This window comes from Grampus griseus, assembly GCF_964374135.1.
Source record: "Grampus griseus genome assembly, chromosome: 18".
NCBI classification, from domain to species: Eukaryota; Metazoa; Chordata; class Mammalia; order Artiodactyla; family Delphinidae; genus Grampus; species Grampus griseus.
Window position 1 is genome coordinate 55,936,303 of NC_139012.1, and position 20,450 is coordinate 55,956,752.

General features: G+C 37.6%; 1 protein-coding gene across 3 annotated transcripts in view; it reads left to right on the top strand.

The window, feature by feature from the left end:
• DGKH (diacylglycerol kinase eta) overlaps positions 1–20,450 on the top strand; it is a gene marked incomplete at its 5' end in the record, with an annotated part of 172,228 nt that overhangs the window by 144,032 nt on the left and 7,746 nt on the right. For all 3 annotated transcript variants that reach the window (XM_082675918.1, XM_082675917.1, XM_082675919.1), the window contains 10 exons: positions 865–982; positions 1,981–2,091; positions 2,234–2,330; positions 8,145–8,252; positions 10,309–10,422; positions 10,674–10,808; positions 11,986–12,149; positions 16,066–16,171; positions 17,176–17,268; positions 20,040–20,159. In XM_082675918.1, the coding sequence (XP_082532044.1) occupies positions 865–982; positions 1,981–2,091; positions 2,234–2,330; positions 8,145–8,252; positions 10,309–10,422; positions 10,674–10,808; positions 11,986–12,149; positions 16,066–16,171; positions 17,176–17,268; positions 20,040–20,159 (1,166 nt within the window). The remainder of the gene's footprint in view (positions 1–864; positions 983–1,980; positions 2,092–2,233; positions 2,331–8,144; positions 8,253–10,308; positions 10,423–10,673; positions 10,809–11,985; positions 12,150–16,065; positions 16,172–17,175; positions 17,269–20,039; positions 20,160–20,450) is intronic.

Genomic DNA, 20,450 nt, shown 5'->3' on the forward strand with positions numbered 1-20,450 from the left:
TTGCATGACATATTTTTCTGAACTATTCTTTCCCTTTTGTTGATCTGTTCCCTTGGGTCCCTATTCCTTTGTCTTCTCGCCAGACTTTAGTGCTTCTAGCCTTAATATTGGGTTTGTAGATCATAAACTTCGTTAACTTTGAATACCACAACTAGTTAGTCGAAAGCTAACTAGTTGTTGAAATGAATTTGAAGTTTTGCATATTTAGAGGTAATATAAATGCTTCATTTTTATGTTCAATACTGTATTCTTCTAAAATTCATAAATACCTGTGTTTAATATTTTGCTACTTATTCTTGACACCAAAACTGAATTTTCACCTTAGCATGTCAACACTTTTACTTGAGTATCATTATCTATGTTTGGAGAGTATGGAAGTGATAACTCTAGGACATTCTGGATAATTCAGCCTTTATTGTAAATTCCTTACAGGCTTACTACCTTATTTGCTAATAAAAAGGAAGTAATATTTACTTGTTGAAGTTACAGAATCATTGATGGTAAATAAGAAACCGTCACAAAGAGATTCCTATTTAGGTCCTCACCTGCTTCATTTTTTATGACAACATATAGATCCCAAGAAGCATCAACAACCTTGTATTTACCATGTGTGGCTGAGTTGTTTTGCTGTGCACCTGATACTATCACAACATTGTTAATCGGCTAGACTCCAATAAAAAATAAAAAGTTTAAAAAAAACCCTTGTATTTACCAACGTCATAGTTCTTAGTTATGACTAATGAGAAGAACAGAGACTGAAAGCCATGCTTTGGGAGCAAGGTGTTTCTGATTAGGTCTAAAAACAATGGACTGGCTCTTTCTGGTTTTCTCTTAACATGTGATCCTGTATTTTTTTCCGTCCAGGTTTAAGAGCAGGACTGGCTGCCTCAATTGCTGGGAGCTCTATTATCAACAAAATGTTACTAGCAAATATTGATCCTTTCGGTGCAACGCCATTCATCGACCCAGATCCAGATTCAGTGTAAGAAAATACTCCTGCAAATATTGTGTTTTGGCTTTCCTTGTTTCTGTTTTATACGAATGGTAACATTTTAAATGCATTGCAGTAAATATAGTTTCACATCCAAAAAGGATCATCAGAAAATTTCAAAAGTCGATAATGATGAGTACGTTGACCCACTTGAAATACAGTGGTTTTCATGATCTGAGGTAGGTCCCTTCCAGTGCGTGGTCTTGGATAACAACCCAATGGCGAAGTGAGTCACAGCTCTGCACACTTTTCCCTGGAATATTTTATTCATCACTGCCTTCCTCCTCACATTTTGCCTATTCCTTTCACCTCATTTTTTCTCCGTCTTGCCAATTCTGCCATCTTTCCACATTCGGCCTCTAGGTTTACTTATTTCAGAAAGCTTCTGGCCCACATTGGTCCCTTCCCTTCTCAAAACTCCTTAAAAAAAATTAGCTGTTCAGTATGTACTTCTTTTTACTTCCATATTTAATTGTGCTTTTGTTATGTCTCATTTCTCTAATGACACTCTTGAAGGACACTACTGTACTCCTTTGTATTTACTTTCCAGAGCACCTAGAAGAAGGGACTCGATCTAGTTGTTTTCTGCTCAGTAAATGTTCAATAATAGTACAAGTGTGGAGGAGACTTTCTAATTAAAAAAAGAGGACAATTGACATCTGACTGCAAGGCCCTCCCATCTGTGTGCATAGTGAGGGGCTTATGTGGGAGGTAGAACGAAGATTTTGTTACAATTAATAGAAAAGCATTACCATGACTCTGTCTCTGCTTTGCCCTGCCCACCATCACTTTACATCATATGTAGTGAAACTCACAGCCATGTACTGGGGTCGTGCGCATGGCATGTGAATAGGAAATGATTCCTGCTAAGCTTCCCTTTCTTCTCTAAGAAATGGAGGCTTGAATGGTGTTAAGCGCTATTTTGTGTGCAGATTGTAATTGTTTTTAGGAACCAGAAATTGACTTTTATGTACTTTTCCTTATTATAGAGATGGATATTCTGAAAAATGTGTCATGAACAATTACTTTGGGATTGGATTAGATGCAAAAATTTCATTAGAATTTAATAATAAGAGAGAGGAGCACCCTGAAAAATGCAGGTAATTTTGGTAATAGCAATAATGTAATTATGCAAAGGTAATTTTACGTTAATTTCGTTTACTACCTCTTTTGCTCTCTCTGCCTTTCAAGAGTAAATAAATAATAGTTATACTGAAATTCTCTGCCAACATTTATTTTCAGGAGCCGAACTAAAAACCTGATGTGGTATGGAGTCCTCGGAACCCGGGAGTTACTACAGAGATCGTACAAGAATTTGGAACAGAGAGTTCAACTTGAGGTAAGTTCATCTAGAAGTAAAGACATTTCAGATTATCTTACTTTCAAAAAAAAAAAGATTTCTTTGTGGAGCTGATTTGGCCTCCGTTTCTCTTGAATAGTGTTTAAACACTTGAGGGGAAAAAATAAACGTGGTTATCAACTTCACACCAAAGGAGGTATAGACACTGGATATGCGTGACACAATTACCATTGTCATTAGATCCTGAAATTTGGATGTTCCTATGGAATTGAGGTGCTCTGTGAAATGGTAGGGCCATGGGAGTACATATATATGGGATAGCGTTTTTTTTAAGATGTTTCTTGATGTGGACCATTTTTAAAGTCTTTATTGAATTTGTTACAATATTGCTTCTTTTTTTTTTTTTTTGGTGGTACGCAGGCCTCTCACTGTTGTGGCCTCTCCCCTTGCGGAGCACAGGCTCTGGACGCGCAGGCTCAGCGGCCATGGCTCACAGGCTTAGCCGCTCCACGGCATGTGGGATCTTCCCAAACCCGTGTCCTCTGCATCGGCAGGCGGACTCTCAACCACTGCGCCACCAGGGAAGCCCAATTGCTTCTGTTTTTTATGTTTTGGTTTTTTGGCCAAGAGGCATGTGGGATCTTAGCTCCCTGACCAGGGATCAAACCTGCACCCCCTGCACTGGAAGGCGAAGTCGTAACCACTGGACCGCCAGGGAAGTCCCCATGATAGCATTTTAAACAGATTTTTCCATTTTAAGTTTCCAAATTCTGACCCAATTCTATAATGCCTGAAGTTTCACAAATCCCTCAAAATATCATAGTAAATAGAACCTTTTAATTTAAATGTATTTTTTGTTTTAATTATCTCTAACAAGTTACTTAAATGAAAAGAGATTTTGAGCATTTAAACTTTTTAGTATTTTTAAACTAATTTAAATAGTAAATTAAGGACAGCAAAAGTTATTTAATCTCTGATTAACAGGAAAAAGAAAATTGGGGACATGACTCTGAAAAGTCTACTTTTCTTTCACCTTTGATCCAGGGCTCACTGTTTATGCTGATAAGCATGTCTTTCCTATCTTGTATCTTTTTATAACTAGATATTTTAAATTGAGGTATAGACTGCATACAGAAAAGCGTGCAAATCTTAAGTTGACAACTCAGTGTATTAAACAGGACGTTTTTATTTTAGGTGTTATCTTGATAGTGGAACGTAGACTATCAAGAGGTGCCTGGCTCATTCATTATCAACTAAATGTCCTAGTAAAGTTAAGCCTGTTCTACCTTCCACTCTAGAGCATAACTACATGATCAGCTGGTTTGATTTATCATTGCTTGTAAAATTAAGATAGATGTTACTGGCTGAAAAGGTACAAAATGAGGAAGGCTCACACTTAGTAAACACTATCCTTGGCAGCCCTGTCCGTTACTCAACTTGGGTTCTTGCCTTTGGACTGTAGTGTAATCATTCATTTTCTTTATTCACGTCCCCTCGTTGGCCACACTCTCCTGAAGGACAGGTAGGAAGTTGTGTTCATCTTTGTTATCCCCGTTGTCTTGCACAGTTCCTGGCCCTGAATTGAGAAGGAAATAGGCAAATGATCATTTTACCCTAATTTGTTAAGTGCTGTGATCAAGACCCATAGCTGGGCATCTTTAAGATTTAGGGAACTATCTGGATTCAGAATGACTCCATTGCCTTTATTTCTGGAAGAGCCTTCAGCTCTGCAGAAGTACTACTTCTGTCCTTTTTTATTGGTGGTCCAAATTCTGAACAATATCCTACACAGCTGCTTTGTAATCTCCATTTAACAGAGGTTCTTAACACTTTTTGAGCTGTGGACCCCTTTGGCATGCTAGTGAAACTATGGACCCCTGCTCAGAATATTATTTTTAAAGCATTAGTTAAATATATATACATACAAAAGAAAATAATATTGAAATAAATTAACAAAATATTTTTTAAAGTGTTATAGAGTATTATATGTGTTTCTTCATTGCCACATAAAATGACAAACATCTAACAGCATATATAATAAGTACCATACTTTTGAAGTAATGATGAACAGAGATCTTAAGAGATATCTGAAACATCTGTCATATAATAGAAAACATCTGTTTCTAATGGTGATGATGTCACGGGTATTGCTAATATGGATTGCTATCTACATTTATAATTGAGTGCAATGCTAGATTTCAGAGGTTGCTGACCATAAGAGAGAAGTTTTTACCATTCCAGTTAACAGACCCCTGAATCTATCTGAATCTATCCACAAATAAAACATTTAACATAGAAGTTTATGTTGAGTGATTAAAAGGAAAGTAAATTTAGTAAAACAAGATGAATGAAAGCATGTTAATATACACAAAAGGTAAAGTAGAAAAATTAGAGAATTCTTTGCCAGAGTTAAAAATAAACAAACAAAACACCTGCTACTATGGACTATGGAAGGTCCGTTGTTTAAAAATTCATTTCCCTGATGCCGGATCCCTTGGGATAAAGGTAGAGAAGAAGACCCAAGGCTTGGGAAACTCTGCCCAGAAAAGTCCCTTTCACCAGGTGCCAGTTGTTAGCAAAAAAACTCTTAACATTTTGCTCAGAAGTTTTCCTTCCCCTGTTGTGTTGTATGGAAGAAGTGTCTTGACTTTGTGCAGAAGAAAGACTTTAACCTTGGTTTCTCCATCTGCAAAATGGATAAAATAATGCTTTCGTGCAGAATCATAATTCATCGACCTAATGTTCGAGAAATCACAGTTTAAACTGAAAAGAATTATGCAAATATAAACCCTGTTTTCAAGCCACATAAACTGTGAATCTGATACATACCGGAGTTTTAGAACATTTGAGTAAGGTTTACAATCCTCTCTACAATCATGGGAATGCCAGAAATGCAGGATAACATTGTAACATCAAATTTTCCTAATTTTAGAGTAGAAACACCTTTGACCTATGAATGAAAACTGTCGTTAAGATTCAAATTTTTTTCTTAAGGATGACTTTTTTGTCCATATATAACTAATTTACATGTATCTCGCAGCTTGTTCTGTTTTTTAAGTGAAATAATGATCAAATACTGTTTTGAGTCCTTTAAATACTAAGATACATGAAAGAAAAAAACAATGTTCACCTGTAATCTATAATGAAATACATGATAACAAATAGTTAATTCATGTTTTTTACTTCATGTTTTTTGTAATTTCACATATTTCCATAATCTCATAACATGTCTCCATAATTTGTTAAATTTGGCTTGTTATATAATAGTACTTTCTATCTTTGTTCAGTTCATTCAATAATAATTATTATAGCTATATTTTAAGTCATAATAATTGAAGTTTCCTAAATGCTTCCTATCAATACAAATCACCTTTAATTCTTAAACTTTATGAGGTAGTTATTTTCATTCTTTATGAGGCAGGTATTATTAGTTATTTCAGAAGCATGAAGTCACTTGCCTAACTAAAATCAGACAGTTGATAACTGGAGAAGCCGAAGTTTCAACTCCAATGTTTTTTCCCCATAAAACATTAATTCGTAATTATGACTGAAGAAAGACATTGACTGACTCCTTACTATGTGTTTTAGATGCTTTCCTGTCCCTTACCTTATTGGCCACACTATATGGACAAGGTATGGCAAAATGAGGCTCTGAAAGTTTAAGGCTCTTGCCCAAATAAATGACAGAATTCAAAACGGGCCCACTGTCTTCCCACTACACCACATCGCCTAGTGAAAGGAGCAGAAAAAGCAGACACTAATCAGAAAAAAAAAAAGTGTAACTGCAGTTTTAAAGCATTTTGCCACATTATGAACCACAAGTGGAAATGTGGGGAGATAGAGAAGATTATAAAAGAATGTAAGACTACTGAAGTTACTCCCAAATATGAGAGAAACAGTTGAGTCAGGTGACCTTAATTTATTGAATCTGTACTGCTCCTTTTTCCCTATGAGGCTCTATGAAATGGATATTAAGCTCTTAACCATGGGTGTTTTGCCTAATGCATATATATTAAACTCAGCAAAGTATGTGGAACTTCTGACAGCTTTCATCTTTTTCCATATTATGCTTGCAAATAGTGTATCCATTATAAAATCTTTAAGGACGTCTCTGAATTTTTTTTTAAATATGCCTTTTATACTTACAGAGATAGCATTTTTTCCATTTCCTTTGTTAGCCATATAATATTTGTTCAATTTCTGGGTTCAGAAAAACGTTTATTATTCCACTAAATATTTTCATTTAACAAATACACATTGATTACCAGTTATGTGCCAGGAATGGCCCTAGGTGCCTAGATACAGTGTGGACCTTTGAATGTGTTTTTATGTAAAAGAAAAGAAAGGTTGTAAAAACACCTGTAAGGGTTAGTGTTAGGAAGTATTCTCAGTTATTTAAAATATTTGAAAAGTGGGTTCAGACCGGATTCTCATTTGTTCTAAAGGTTGAAGATAATTTTCATTGGGCATTAAAATGCAATTTTTCTAAAATTATGTTAATTATTTTTAAATTTGGGAATTACTTAATGAAAATATAGCATCTGTTTTAAGTATGACATCTGCAAACTCCTCTCTTAAAAACGAAGACTTAAACCTTCTATTCAGTAAGAATTTACTCATATGTCATATGTAATTACTTTGCCAGCTATGTGATATTGTATGTTTCTTTTAATTTAAGTGGTAATTCATTTTCATTTACGTGATTAATTAGAAGGCATGGAGTGTAAAGTGCTTTCTGACATACATGTTTTTTCCTTAAAAAGCTCAGTCTTGAGTTTAGCTAGTCACCAGTTAGTTACAGAGCACAAGCAAACTACCAGAGAGTGTGAGAGGTGCTAGGTGAGATGGTTAGGAGCCAGAGTTTACCCTCAAAGAGCCTGCTTTCAATGTTTAAAGTAAGAACAAAGATGACTATTATGCAATTAAGAATATCTTAAGTGACTTGGGAGAGACTCATGAAAAGTACTGCCTGATTTTGGAGGAAAGAAGAGATAAAACATTTGTTTTCTTCTTCTTTTTTTGATGTATAATTGACATACAACATTATATCAGTTTCAGCTGTACAGGATAATGATTCAGTATTTTATATGTATTACAAAATGATCACCACAATAAGTCTAGTTAATAAATATCACCATACACAATTACAGAATTTTTTTTCTTGTGATGAGAACTTTTAAGATCCATTTTCTTAGCAACCGTCACATACTCAATAGAGTATTAACTATGGTCGCCATGCTGTACTTTACATTTCAATGACCTGTTTATCTTATAACTAGAACTTTGTACCTTTTGATTCCCTTCACCCATTTTGCCCACCCCTTACCCCCTTGCCCCTGGCAACCATCAAGCTGTTCTCTGTATCTATGAGCTTAATTTTACTTGTTTGTTTGCTTTGTTTTTAGATTCCACGTATAAGTGAGATCATACAGTATTTGTCTTTTTCTATAACTTATTTCACTAAGCATAATGCCCTCAAGCCAATCCATGTTGTTGCAAATGGCAAGATTTCCTTGTTTTTCATCGTTGAATAATAGTCCATTTATATATATATCACAAGTTTATAATATCACACGTTTTTAATCTATTCATCTGTCAGTGGACACTTCGGTTGTTTTGTAAAACATTTTTTTCAATTTGGTTTTCTGTAACAACTTCGGCTATAATTATTTACCCTTTTAAAATTTTTAAATTAAAACAATAAGATAAAGGTAATGTGGAGGAATATATTTACAGGAAAGCACACATTATGCACAAACCTTCCTCCATCATCCTTTGTCGTTGGTATTCTAGTATCTTCCAAACTTGTGGTTTTGCTCTTTTTATCTGACCTCTAAGCTTTTGACCTTACAGTGTGATGGGCAGTATATTCCTCTCCCCAGTCTGCAAGGGATAGCAGTGTTGAACATTCCCAGCTACGCCGGAGGCACTAACTTTTGGGGCGGAACTAAAGAAGATGATGTAAGTATTTCCTTGCTCTTTCTAGAAGCTGCCCACATTCCTTGGCTCAGGGTCCCCTCCTCCATCTTCAAAGCCAACAAAGGTGGTTGAGTCCTTGTCACGTTGCTTTACTCTGATCTCTTCTTCTGCCTCCCTCTTCCACTTCTAAGGATCTTTGTGATTACACTGGGCCTACCCAAATCATCCAGCATAATCTCCCCATCTCAAGGTCCCTAATTTAATCACATCTGCAGAGTCTCTTTTGCCATGTAAGGTAACATTCACAGGTCCCAGGGATTAGGACATGGCCATTTTGGACGGCAGGGAGGAGAATATTATTCTGCCTACCAAAATACCTTTCTATACCTTTAATTTTCCAGATTGATATTATTATTATTATTTTAATTTTTAGAAATGTCAAAGGGCTCATTTGGCCATTGAGGTTTAGGGCTATTTTTGTTTTTATGCTTTCCTGTATTAAAAAAGAAGAAAACACAACCTAAGAAATGCATTTGTTCCAGGGGCTTCCCTGGTGACACAGTAGTTAAGAATCCGCCTGCTAATGCAGGGGACACGGGTTCAAGCCCTGGTCTGGGACGATCCCACATGTCTTAGAGCAACTAAGCCCATGCGCCACAATTACTGAGGCCCGCGTGCTCTAGGGCCTGCGTACTGCAACTACTGAGCCTGCATGCTGCGACTACTGAAGCCTGCACGCCTAGAGCCTGTGCTTCACAACAAGAGAAGCCACCGTGATGAGAAGCCCACGCACCAAAAAAAAAAAAAAGAAATGCATTTGTCCTAAAGATAATGAGAGAAGGCACAATTATGAAAGTATATATAGCAATAAAAATGAGAAGTTTACCATGATCTTTGAAGAGTCACATACACTGAATGATAAGCCCTTTGACTTGAAGCTCATGATGTAGTGGTTCCACTGAACAAATTTCTCAGGGCTCTTAAATGTGCAGGCAGGGATTAAAGTATAAAATAAATTGGAAAGTATTTTTAATTTTCATAATGTGAATATATTCCAATCCTATTGGAGTATAAAAATTTAAATTAGCAACCAATTATTTGTCAGCCCGTCATCACTCTTAAATATTTTAAGGAGAAGAAATCAGTGAGATTAAGATAAATAAAGATAGGCAGACAGGATTCTGAGAGCTTCACACTCATAACTTAATACCCTCAATTTTTATCTAAATTTTATCAGTGAAGAAACTGACACAAAGTTCACACAGTTCATAAGTAGAAGAGACAGGGTTTAAAGCCAGGCAGTCTGATAACGAAAAGTTCCCAAATTTGTGTCCTGATATTTTCAGTAAAAATTTTAATTATGATACTACTTTATACTGAATATTTTTTCAGAGGCATAATTATTTATGTTATAGTAAAAGAGGACATAAAAGGAACAAAGTAATACAACTGAAATTGAAAATTTGTAGGTTAAGTTGATTTTGTGAAAATGTATTTAACATCAAAGCAAAATAAGCCCACGTGTTTTCATCCTTTGAGATTTCTTTTCATGTTCTCAAATGTGCTGAAAAGTTGTTGTAGGTATAAAGCACATACGCACATTGCTTGTAACACCTTGAAAGATTTCCCTTAGAACATATCAAGTGAATTGGATCATAATTTGCATGTTCATTAGCTTTAACTTTATGAAATCTGCATCACCTTTTGAAATTTTAAAGTTTCCTAAAGTTGCATGCATCATTGTATCAAGATATCTGAGTTAGTATGAACAGGTATTTAATACATCTTATATCAAGATGAATTATTTAGAAACATATTAGTTCATTGGTCCTACGAGTGCTTTATAAGAGGGACATGGAGTATTTTATCTGTGTAGGTTTTAAAACATTTTTATTGTGTTTGTTTATTTTAAGCTATGTTCAGTGATTTTTTTTTGTCCTTAGATTATCATTTCATAATAATATTTACTTACCTTTCTGCTAATGGTTTTTATAAGTTTTTAAAAATATGTCTGTTGCAGAGTTTACATTGCTTGAAGTACCACTTCACCTAAACCTTAACTGTATCAATGGAAGTGTAATGTCGGTTTTTCTTTTAGATATTTGCTGCACCATCATTTGATGACAAGATCCTGGAAGTCGTTGCAATATTTGATAGCGTGCAAATGGCAGTTTCAAGGGTCATTAAACTGCAGCACCATCGAATAGCCCAGGTTGGTTTCTCTACTCAAACCTGACTTCACTATTTGGGCCACTGAGAAAGCTATTCCAAATGACTCCTACACTGTATATTCATCTGTAAAATAATGGACTTTCTTGTCATGTCAGTTGTTACCATGTTATCCTAAGTGGAAAAGCATAACATTACATTCCACAGAAGGGATTAAAAGTCAAGTGTGAATACAAGACTGAGTGTCAGCTTCTCAGGATGATTTGTACTCTAAAATAACTTGTTTTATTTCAGTGCCGTACAGTAAAAATCACTATATTTGGCGATGAGGGAGTCCCAGTGCAGGTGGATGGCGAAGCATGGGTTCAGCCTCCAGGGATTATCAAAATTGTGCACAAAAACAGAGCTCAGATGCTCACAAGGGACAGGGTATGTAACAAAACAACATTCTTCTAAATTTTCCTTTAAAAAGAATCTTAAATTGTTTTGAAAAATAGAAACCAAGGGAAAAGATTTAAATTGTCTTTTAAGTCTGACATTTAGATTGTGCTTTAAAATATGAACAAATATTTATTTAGTTCTTAAAATAATTAGCTTATTTTTTTAGGTTTATAGAAAAATTGAGCCGAAACTACAGAGAATTCTGATTCCATTCCCAAATCCCTCCTCACCTCCCTATTCCCCTATCATATTCCCCTAGTGTGTTCCCCTTAACATCTTGCTTTAGTGTAGTACGTTTATTATGGCTGATGAGCCACTATTGATACATTATTATTAACTAAAATAGTAGTTTACATTACTCTTTGTGTTCTACATTCTACAGGTTTTGACAAATGTACAATCACTTGTCCTCCACCTGCCCATCCTCTCTTATCCCAACCCTGGCAACCCCATCTTTTTACTGTCTTTATAGTTTTGCCTTTTCCAAAATCTGTATTTTTTTTTTTAAATTATATTTTATTTTTGGCTGCGTTGGGTCTTTGTTGCTGTGCGCGGGCTTTCTCTAGTTGCAGCGAGCGGGGACTACTCTTCGTTGTGGTGTGCAGCCTTCTCATTGCAGTGGCTTCTCTTGTTGCAGAGCACGGGCTCTAGGCGCTCTAGGCACACAGGCTTCAGTAGTTGCAGTGGGTGGGCTCAGTAGTTGCAGCACGTGGGCTTAGTTGCTCCACGGCATGTGGGATCTTCCTGAACCAGGGATCAACCCCCTGTCCCCTGCATTGGCAGGCGGATTCTTAACCACTGCACCAGCAGGGAAGTCCCCAGAATATGTATTCTTAATTAAGGTCACACCCATAACAAATAAGGCTGCAATATCCATCCTGTCTGTTATGCATATAATAGTAAACACTGAAGCATAAATTGAAGCTGTCTTTTTAAAAACTTTTCAGTCATATAATCATCATCATCAATTACATTACTTTTTATTAGTTGCAGTCCACTAGAAAACTTTAAAATATCTTTTTTGTACTTATGATAGATTTAATGAGGTGTTAGATTAGGGAAAACAATAGTCATTTCAAAGTCACTCATGTACTATCTAAATACACATTTATTTGGGCCTCGGAGCTCTAAACTAACAATTCATTGCAATATTGATTTTAAATAGGCCTTTGAAAGCACTCTGAAATCTTGGGAAGATAAGCAGAAGTGTGATTCTGGTAAACCAGTTCTTCGAACGCATTTGTACATCCAGCATGCAGTTGACCTGGCGACAGAAGAGGTGTCTCAGATGCAGCTGTGCTCACAGGCTGCAGAGGAACTCATCACCAGGTACCGAAGTCCTGTGAACCTTGGGAGCTGTGAGAATGCTGGTCTTGGCCAATTTTGATTTTTGTATTATTTTTTTAATAAATTTATTTATTTTGTTTATTTATTTTTGGCTGCGTTGGGTCTTCGTTACCTCGCACAGGCTTTCTCTAGTTGCGGTGAACGAGGGCTACTCTTCGTTGTGGTGCATGGGCTTCTCATTGTGGTGGCTTCTCTTGTTGCAGAGCACGGGCTCTAGGTGCACGGGCTTCAGTAGTCGTGGCACACGGGCTTAGTTGCTCCGCAGCATGTGGGATCTTCCCGGACCAGGGCTCAAACCCGTGTCCCCTGCATTGGCAGGTGGATTCTTAACCACTGCACCACCAGGAAAGCCTGGTTTTTGTAGTTTTAATACATCATTGCAGTTGTTTGGGGTATCTAGAAGAGATGCCTTTACCCTCCTTCTTCATTTGCTGCTTCATTTATGCCTTAGTATTCACTGTTTTTTTTCATCAGCTCGCCTCCAACACACACGTGCACAGACCTGTGTTCTCCACAGGCCAGATATCTGACTTCCTGAAACACAATGGAGAACTCGCCTAATGAACCCTGTCATGTTTTATATATATATATAAAATCCTTCCATTATTATTTCCCCAGTTTACACATAATCTTTACACTATACTACTCACTTATATGGTGCCTCATAATTTTTAAGTGTTTATGGGAGGTAGAAGGAAATGCAAACATTAACCATGCAAAAAACCCCAAAAAAAGTCAGGGGGTGAACGTGGGAAGAGTCCAAGAATCAGTTTCTGGCAGACGTATCACAGAGTTTGTGAGACCACAGAAATAAATTTTAGGAGACAGAAAGAGAAGATAAAAATAATAAGTTCTGTGAATGCAAAACGGCTAAAAATCACTATGACCAGGGGCAGACTTCAGGGGGGAGGAGGGACGGCGGGCAAGTTTCTTATCTCCTCCTCACCTAAATCTTATCCACCAAATGGGAATACAAGCTGCCTGACCAGGTCGCTGTGAAGGTTAAGTGAGACCCACCATGTGAAGTGCTTATTAGCACAGCATGTCTGGTGTATTCAGTGTTCTGAGCATGGTCACTCATATTTTTCCCACACCTTCACCTGGTCACTGATCAAAATGTTGAAATAGAAAAGAAGGAAAGGGGCTTCCTTGGTGGTGCAGTTGTTAAGAACCCGCCTGCCAATGCAGGGGACGCAGGTTCGAGCTCTGGTCCAGGAAGATCCCACATGCCACGGAGCAGCCAGGTCCATGAGCCACAACTACTGAGCCCACATGCCACAACTACTGAGCCCACGTGCCACACCTACTGAAGCCGTCACACCTAGAGCCCATGCTCTGCAACAAGAGAAGCCACCACAGTGAGAAGTCCACGCACCGCAATGAAGAGTAGCCCCTGCTCGCCACAACTAGAGAAAGTCCACATGCAGCAATGAAGACCCAATGCAGCCATAAATAAATAAATAAATAAATAAATAAATAAATAAATTTAAGAAAGAAAAAAAAGTGAAGGTTGACCAGATTTGCTTTTGGTCTACCTAGTTTGATTCCCCATATCTCTTTATAAATTTTGCAAATGATGAAAATCAGGATCACTCATTAATTTTCACAATGTATTCATTCAATATTCAACAAATAATTTGGAGCCTCTTCTGTGTGCCAACCATCATATTAGGCACTGGGATGCCACGATGACTGCAGTCCCTCTTCATAATTTGCTGGCAGAGTAGTAGGAGGGAGATGTGTGGCCAAAGATCTGTCACATGTCACACAGTGGGCACTGTGGATGCCCAGAGGAGGCCAGAGGCAGTGAGGGAGGCCTGCCTGGAGGAAGTGACTTCTCAGCCTAGTCTTGAAAGAAGAATAAGAGAAGGAGTAATCTAAGAATGGGAGCCAGCCTGGGTAATAAAACCCAGAGGAGTGTGAGTGCATGGTACTTTTAGGAAATCTCAGGGTGTTTGGAGTGACTGAAATGTTAACGTGGTATATTTGAGAGTGTGGAAAATGTGGACAGAGAGTTGAGCGGCGGTGGGGGGGGACAGATCTTTATCAGGATGTTTCTGGAAGCAATGTGACACACTGTCCACAGAACAGCAAAGCTGGGGCAAGGGTGAACACTGTCAGAATGGTCCTGTTAGGAAACAATGGACTGAGGCAGTAGAGATGGGAAGGAGAAGAAGGATTTAAGATAGGTTAGGGTCTAAAGTTGGTACACAGGCATGTTCAGGATGATCCTAAGGTTTCTAGTGAATGGCTGGTTAGACTAAGGTGCCTTTGATGAAGCCATATTATTCAGGAAGAGGAACAGATTTTGAGAGGGAAAATGATGGGTTCCATATTGGACTTACAGAATTTCAGTTACATTAGAAATACCTACGAGGAGATTCAGTTAGCAGTTGAAAATGTTAATCTGAAGTTGATTTACAACTTTCTTTTTCCTTGAAAATTAGAATAACGTTTATCTATCTCTGTTCTTCTTGTTAATAACCTCTTCTTCGTGATTTCTCAAGGTTATTGGTAAGGATGCTTAGGTGACATTTGCAAGTTCCTTTGTGCCTTGGATATCAATGTAGGATCCTTAAGAATTAAACTCTTGATTCAGCCATGTGGGGCTTCTGTCTCTTCTTTTGTTCTTCCCTTTCCAGATTGAGGATCATTTTCCTTGAAGATGTTAGAAGCAAAAGGATTAGGATAGTCTTACCTTCTTGTCACCTGCAAAGCTTACATCATTTTCTAGCAATCAGTAGAACTTCTCCTCCTTTTTATTTTTTTGGCTGCGTCAGGTCTTAGTTGCAGCGCACGGGCTCTTCATTGTGGCACTTAGGCTTCTCTCTAGTTGTGGCATGCGGGGTTTTTTTTTCTCTCTCTAGTTGTGGCGCATGGGCTCTGTAGTTTGCAGCAGATGGGCTCTCTCGTTGAGGCTCCCGAGCTCAGTAGTTGTGGCACGCGGGCTTAGTTGCCCCGTGGCATGTGGGATCTTAGTTCCCCAACCAGGGATCGAACCCGCGTTCCCTGCATTGGGAGGTGGATTCTTTACCGTTGGACCACCTGGAAGTCCCTCTCCTCCTTTTTCTTCTTGGCCTCATTGCCTCCAGAATCGTGTCATTCTAGGACTGTTCTTGAAGGTTTATATTCCAGAGGACAGTGGCACTACAGGCTTTGGCGTTGGATAGACGTAGATTCAAATCCTGGCTCTATCACTGCATGTGATTTAGTATGTGATTCAGTATCACATACTAAATCTTTCTGAGCCTCAATGTCTTCATCTATAAAGTGGAGAAAGGTAACCACAGCTACCTTTTAGGTTGTGAATATTAAATTAGATAATGAATATAAAGCACTTAGCATATAGAAGGTATATGTGGCAATGTTTTTCCCCTAATCTGTTGTATTTGTGCCTGGTTGAAGTTTCAGCGAATAAAAGATGTGTCTACGCTCTACATTTGGGACCCCTCTCAACTTTCCAGTGATACAGCAAAATGAAATGTTACTATGCCCTCTTCTTCCAAATAACACCTCAATATGCTTATCTCTGATTCTAGGTCTAACTTTTTTTATATAGAAGATTTGGGGTTAGTATTTTTTGTTGCAATAGGGTTTGAATTTTGTAAATCTACCCCATGCCATTCATAATCGAGCAGTTATTAAATAAATTTCCTTTCATGACCTTTTTTTTTTTTTTTTTCGCGGTACGCGGGCCTCTCACTGCTGTGGCCTCTCCCGTTGCGGAGCACAGGCTCCGGACGCGCAGGCCCGGCGGCCATGGCTCACGGGCCCAGCCGCTCCGCGGCATGTGGAATCTTCCCGGACCGGGACACGAACCCGCGTCCGCTGCATCGGCAGGCGGACTCTCAACCACTGCGCCACCAGGGAAGCCCATTTGCCTCGTTTTTGCTTTCAGGATTTGTGATGCAGCCACCATCCACTGTCTTTTGGAGCAAGAGCTGGCGCACGCAGTGAACGCATGCTCCCACGCACTGAACAAAGCCAACCCGCGCTTCCCAGAGGTGAGGAGCCAATGGTAAATGCCCATTCCGCAGATTTTTTGGTGTTCCACATATAGCTTGATACAAAATGTGCCACATCCTTTGAAAGAACATAATACTAGTCTATACGCGTCTCAGCCAGAAGCTTATCATTCGATTGTGGCCAGGTTTTTCTTTATTTTCCTTTTCTGCTGTGTTTCCACTCCTGCTCTTTAATTTGCTTCCTTTTTTTCTATTTCACTTTCCATCACTTGTCACCTTCCCATCTTCCTTGTGCTCCTTCTCTTTTTAAGTACTGCCATTCCTCTTTTTTACCTTCTCCCCTGCACCTTCATATAGGGCAAGCCTAGATATCATGCATTTAACTAGAGCTGTTCATGCATTTTTGAGGTTGTCCACTGAAATTATTCTCCATTTTGTTTTACTAAATCAGTAAATTTAGTTAATTTTCTAATGTAGAAGTTAATAATAGAGTGGATAGAATAGAAATGTGATGAAATGTGATGTAGGGCATAGAGAAAACTGGTAACATTATTTTTACCCTTTCAATTATTCAGTTGATTTACCTAAGTTATTATACAAATAAGTGTGAGTCCTCAAGATTATTAAAATCTAAAAATCAATCCGGTTGGAACTGTGGAGAGTGATACTCAATGGATAGAATTAATTATGATCAGATAATGTCCCTTTTAAGACATAATTTTCTTTGACTTAATTCTTGTGGGAATATGTGTCTGTTGTCGCCAGCATATACATGTTCGTATGTAGGAGATGTGGTCCTGGGTGTATTCACTACAGTCAGTGCATTCTTCTGGCTCTGTGCTCACAGAATTAGAAGAGGTAATCATGCTAACGAATGTGAGTGTGAAATTTTGCAATTACCATAGAATTTGGGTAGACTTTTTAAAGTATTTGCGATGTGAATTTAAATCAGAAGAGTAAAGTGTAAAGTACTCGCTGATGATTGAATCCCAATTTAATACAGAACTACTTGTCTTTGATGTTTTGTTTTGTTTTTTTCCTAGAGTCTTACGAGAGACACTGCCACTGAAATAGCCATCAATGTGAAGGCCCTGTATAATGAAACAGAGTCTTTACTAGTTGGCAGGGTTCCTTTGGTAAGGAAAAGAAATGGTGGATAACATCAGAATGATGATAAATGTATGGTTCTTGTGTTCATTAGGGAGCACGCATTCATCAGATTCTAATGCACAAGCAGCCTCCGGCCTCCATCCCTAGAGCTTCCTTTTTACCTAGCTTTTGCCTTCAAGAAAATTTATGGCTACACCTGGGAGTTACACTTTAGGCTAACAGGAGTAGAGATTTCCCCTCATCGTGGTTTTTTTTTGTTTGTTTTTTAATAAATCCTTATTGGAGTATAATTGCTTCACAATACTGTGTTAGTTTCTGTTGTACACCAAAGGGAATCAGCCATATGCATACATATGTTCCCCCAAGTCGGCTTTGAGAATCTTGAACTTTACAGAGAGTGGTAGACATTCCCTAGGGACTCATTAACCCATTAATGCAGAAAAGTAGAGGAAATCATGAGTTGTGTTCCTGGAATTAACATTTGAAATAGGATTGTTATTTTCTAGATTTGCTTAGATGATGCTTTCTAGATTCCGTGTTTCAAGAACTAAATTTCAAGAACTAGACCTATTCGTAGGTTAACTCAAGATTGGTGTTGGAAATCAAGTTGCAGCCAAGTCTGAATCAGACCACAAGTTCATGGACCTCAGTCCTTTACTAATCAGCCTTTCTTCCCTCACCCTTGAAATGTTCTAGCACGTTGGGTCTTTTCGCCACCTAGTGTTCCATTGTAGGTTATTCACACATGCTGTTGTAACTGTAGAAGGCCAGGTACATTAGCTATTGTTTTCTTCCTTGTAACAATTTTGATTAATTGATAGGTGATGATCTTAAAACATTTCTCTTTACTGTAATTTTATCTCTTTCTTGGGAAGATGTATACATCTAAATAAAAGCGAGAATAAAAGTCATAGCATCTGGCACAGTGGAAGAACGAGAGGTGTGTTCCATAGACTAGCCAACTGTAAGTGATTGGTTGGAATATCTGCTTGACTGGAGTCCAGAGTAAAATGTATCACCCTTGGAGCATCCTTTGCTCTTAGAAGAGAAGCTTCAAGGCTGCATGAAGTCCATTGCTTTTACCCACCTCCGAGGGAAGCTCAAGTATAACTTCCTTGGGGCCAGAGGTGGCTGCCTCTGCTATGGTCGTGAAGAGAAATTTTTAGGAAGAAACATTGAATATCTCTTCTGATAAAACCAATGGGAAAATCTTCTTGGCTATTCTTGGCACTTCTATTATTAACCTGAATTCTTCTTGCTGCTCTTCTAAAATTAGTCCTATAGGAAAACCAGTGAGCTGTGACCTTGGTCCCAATTATTGGATGAAGGACATGTATTTTTTTCATGTTACTTGAAATACATTTAAGATAATTTCTGATTGACGAGAACTAAAAGCATAACTTACACTGTATTTTAGCTCTCTACACTGAAAATACCCATTAAATGTTACTTGGTTAATATTAATCAATTATATTATGTTAACGTATAAGGATTCCCCTCCACTTTTAATTCTTCTGTCATTGTCAAATATGGATGTTTGGTTTGAAATGTATACCAGTGAATTTTTTTTTAATATTTGGCAATATTGATATCAAAATAGTCAGTCGTGTTTGAGAGCAACTAAGTTATATGCTTCATTTTGCTTGTAGAATGAATATGCAATAACCATTTTATCAATTTTGTAAGACATATATTCTTAGACTTAAAGGAAAGTGGTAAATTTTATTTGACCTGGTGGAAAATCTCCATAATTTTATTAACTTCTAGAAATGCTAGGTCCCTTGAATAACAGAGGGAGAAAAATAATGTCCCTAATAAATAACAGTAATATTCTCTCTGAACCTTCAGCTTAAAATTCTGTGAACCTATATGTAGGTACTCTACAATTTTAAAGTAGTTTATAAAAGTATTGATTAGCTGGAAGAGATCTTAGAAAGTGTGTAGTCACTTTCTACTATTTATTGAGAAGGAAACTTAAGACCCCTGAAATCAATTCATCTTCCCTTGGTTGCATAGTTAGTAAAAAGGCCAGGACTAGAATTCAGTCGCCTCCCTTTCAATTCTGCACCTAACAGTGTTTGTTTCACCTTTATTCATTTACTGAATTTGTAAGTGACTTTTACTAACTGCTTCAAATGGGTGGATAATAGGTGACCAGTTAAATTCTCTTTAAAGTTTGCTAGCCCTCTTCCAGGTTACAAGCCATTTAGCTTTTTGCTTTGCCCTGATTTGTGCAACAATTTTTGTCACAAATTTTTCTGAGATCCATGGGTCTTTTTTTAACCTGTTATTTTAATTATCCAGAGGATTTTTGTGCCAGGCAGTTCTTATCATATGACACATTTTTGACCAATTTAAAATATTATTATTTGTTCACACAGCGACCTATGTAAATCAGAATGATTTTTGCCACAAAGAAGTAGAATAATGAGATTACTCCCTAGTGCAAGCCGGCAGAATGGGCGGATGGATGCATGGATAGGAAGGGAGGAGGGTTGGATTTACATAGAAAAAACATCACCATAAGTAATACTTTTCTATGTGAAATTATTAAAGTCACACTAGCTACTTATATCGTCTTTGGGAAGTAAGGAATAAATCTATTCAGATTTGCTTAAATGAACTCAGTATAAAATAATTTGTTCTTTTTTCCATATTCTTTTGTATTAAAACCAACAACAATCTAGCCTCGTCTGATAAGAGATGAGGATGTTCAGTGTCAGTAAAATAATTTATTCTATTTGAGGTTGGTCACTGAGGCTTGTTTTATTTTGTTTTTAATCTGCTGGTCAAATAGCAGTTGGAATCTCCACATGAAGAGCGGGTATCCAATGCCTTGCATTCCGTGGAGGTGGAGCTACAGAAATTAACAGAGATTCCTTGGCTTTATTATATCTTACACCCAAATGAGGATGAGGTATGTAAAATTTGTCCTGTTTCTTTATAAATGTGTACGCTTTGTGACAATAGAATTTGAATGCATCCTTTGAAAAAGAGATGTTCAGGAGAAAATACATTTTGAATATAGTCGTCCTCCCTTATCTGCAGGAAGTATTCGTTCCAAGACCCCCAGTGGACCTCAGAGGAGTACTGAACCCTATGTATACTATGTTTTTCCCTATACATACATATCTAAGATAAAGTTTAATTTATAAATTAGGCACAGTAAGAGATGAACAACAATAACGAATAATAAAATAGAACAATT